Consider the following 2500-nt stretch of genomic DNA (forward strand, 5'->3'; position numbering starts at 1 on the left):
GCTTTTTGCTGCACATGCTAATATTAGTTAAAAATTTAATTATAGTATTTTTTACAGGCTGTAAAAAAAAAAAAAAAAAAAAAAAAAAAAAAAAAAGTATATATTTAGTAACAAACTAAAATTATTATTATTATTATTATTATTATTATTATTTTTAAAGCAATTTTTATTATTATTAGTTTTTAATTACTTTTTCACTGTTTTAGCAACATAAAATTACTACACAGTAATTAGTTTTATTTATTTAACTCAGTGTTTTATTATTATTATTATTATTATTATTATTAAAGCTTTTGTATTAATTTGGATATATTTTTAACATCATTTAAATATTATTATTGTTGTTGTTTGTAATAATAATAATAATTATTATTATTATTATTATTAAAGTTTTTGTATTAATTTTGATGTATTTTAACATCATTTAAATATGATTGTTATTATTAATAATAATAATAATAATAATAATAATATAATAATAATAATAATAATAATAATAATAATAATAATAATAATTGTTATTATCATTATTGTTATTATTATTATTATTATTATTATTATTGATCCACTCTGCACATGTTAATTTTGGAGATTTCATTTATTTTATTTTTATTTTGTATAATACAGTAAAATCACTTTTTTTCTGGGCATTTGAAGCTGGTGTATTTGCTAAAGATGCTGTTTGACCCGTCCTTTGCATAATCCGTTCACCTCCGTTCTTTGTCTTCTCCCACCAGTTGCTCAGAAAGAGACACATAGGAAATGACATCGTCACCATCGTGTTTCAGGAGCCCGGTGCCTTGCCTTTCACTCCCAAAAACATCCGCTCCCATTTCCAGCATGTGTTTGTCATCGTTAAAGTTCACAACCCGTGCACTGAGAACGTCTGCTACAGGTGAGTCGAGGAAGCGTGCCTTTGATTCAACACCGCAAGTGATGTCTGTGATAGCTGTTAAGAGAAACAAAGTGATTCTGATGCGATGCTCTTGATGTCTTGCTGTGAAGAGAAACGCGCCGGAGAACTCGCAGGAATCAGTCTTGTGTCAGTGCTCGGCTTGCCTGTAATGTTTAATTGCCTGTAATTTTTGATCTTCTGTTTAAAAGCGGTGCCAAAGGCAGTTTGGGGCATTTAATTATTGCATGAAAGAGTAAATAATGTCATAATTTACTCATTTTCGTGCCTCTCCGAATCCACGGAGCTAGGGTTAGCTAACCTGGTTTGTGCAGCTCTTATGTAATAAAACGGTGAGCAGTGGCACAGAGATTGACATATACCATAAAATAACCACTCTGTGCTGTAGAGTTTTTATAAATATAGTTTTATGGAACACTGCTAATTTCATGTTGCTTTTTAACTGAAACTATTAAAGTAATTTTTGGCCATTGAAAGAATATATATATATATATATATATATATATATATATATATATATATATATATATATATATATATATATATATATATATATATATATATATATATATATATTTATTTATTTATATATATTTATTTATTTATATATATTTATTTATTTATATATATATTTCTATATATATATATATATATATATATATATATATATATATATATATATATATATATATATATATATATATATATATATATATATATATATATATATATATATATATATATATATATATATATATATATGTGTGTGTGTGTGTATGTGTATATATATATGTGTGTGTGTGTATATATATATATATATATATGTGTGTGTGTGTGTATATATATATATATACATACACAAATACACAAATATATATGTGTCTATTTATTATTATTATTATTATAACAAATCCCTCTGTAAAAACCTTCAGGATATAGACAGGAATAAAAATGTAATGTTTGGTGTAAGCACTGCCGAAGTGGAGATATATGGAAAAACTGTCTTTAAAAATATGTAATTGTAATTGAAATCTGTTGATACAAATAGAGAGTTAACAAACACTTAATCGTGTCTTTTCTGCCAAGAAAATGCCAAAAAGCACAAAATCGCTAATTTGACCGGTACGTGACAAAACAGGGTTTCCGCCTGCTAATGATTTTAGCATAAAAGGAACCATACAGTGTGTTTTTGGCTACAAATATGCCCATCTTATAAGTGGTTGTGTTGCGTTGCATTGCGTCAGTCACAGCAGACCATCTGTCATCTTCGCAGTGTCGCGGTGTCCAGGTCAAAAGACGTGCCTCCCTTCGGCCCTCCCATTCCCAAAGGCGTGACCTTTCCCAAGTCGGCCGTCTTCAGGGACTTCCTGCTGGCCAAGGTGATCAACGGCGAAAACGCGGCGCACAAGTCGGAGAAGTTCCGGGCCATGGCGACCCGCACGCGGCAGGAGTACCTCAAGGACCTGGCGGAGAACTTCGTGAGCACCACCGCGGTGGACTCGGCGGTCAAGTTCAGCTTCATCACGCTGGGCGCCAAGAAGAAGGAGCGGGCGAAGCCGAGGAAGGACGCCCATCTCCAGAGCGTGG

General features: G+C 30.6%; 1 protein-coding gene across 4 annotated transcripts in view; it reads left to right on the top strand.

Moving 5' to 3' along the window:
- The window catches only part of LOC122356808 (signal-induced proliferation-associated 1-like protein 2), a 115859-nt gene that overhangs the window by 62466 nt on the left and 50893 nt on the right, over positions 1 to 2500 (top strand). For all 4 annotated transcript variants that reach the window (XM_043255879.1, XM_043255877.1, XM_043255876.1 and 1 more), the window contains exons 7-8: positions 738 to 895; positions 2187 to 2500. The exon at positions 2187 to 2500 is cut by the window's right edge and continues 263 nt beyond it. In XM_043255879.1, the coding sequence (XP_043111814.1) occupies positions 738 to 895; positions 2187 to 2500 (472 nt within the window). The remainder of the gene's footprint in view (positions 1 to 737; positions 896 to 2186) is intronic.

This window comes from Puntigrus tetrazona, chromosome 13 (genome assembly GCF_018831695.1).
Source record: "Puntigrus tetrazona isolate hp1 chromosome 13, ASM1883169v1, whole genome shotgun sequence".
Taxonomy (NCBI): Eukaryota; Metazoa; Chordata; class Actinopteri; order Cypriniformes; family Cyprinidae; genus Puntigrus; species Puntigrus tetrazona.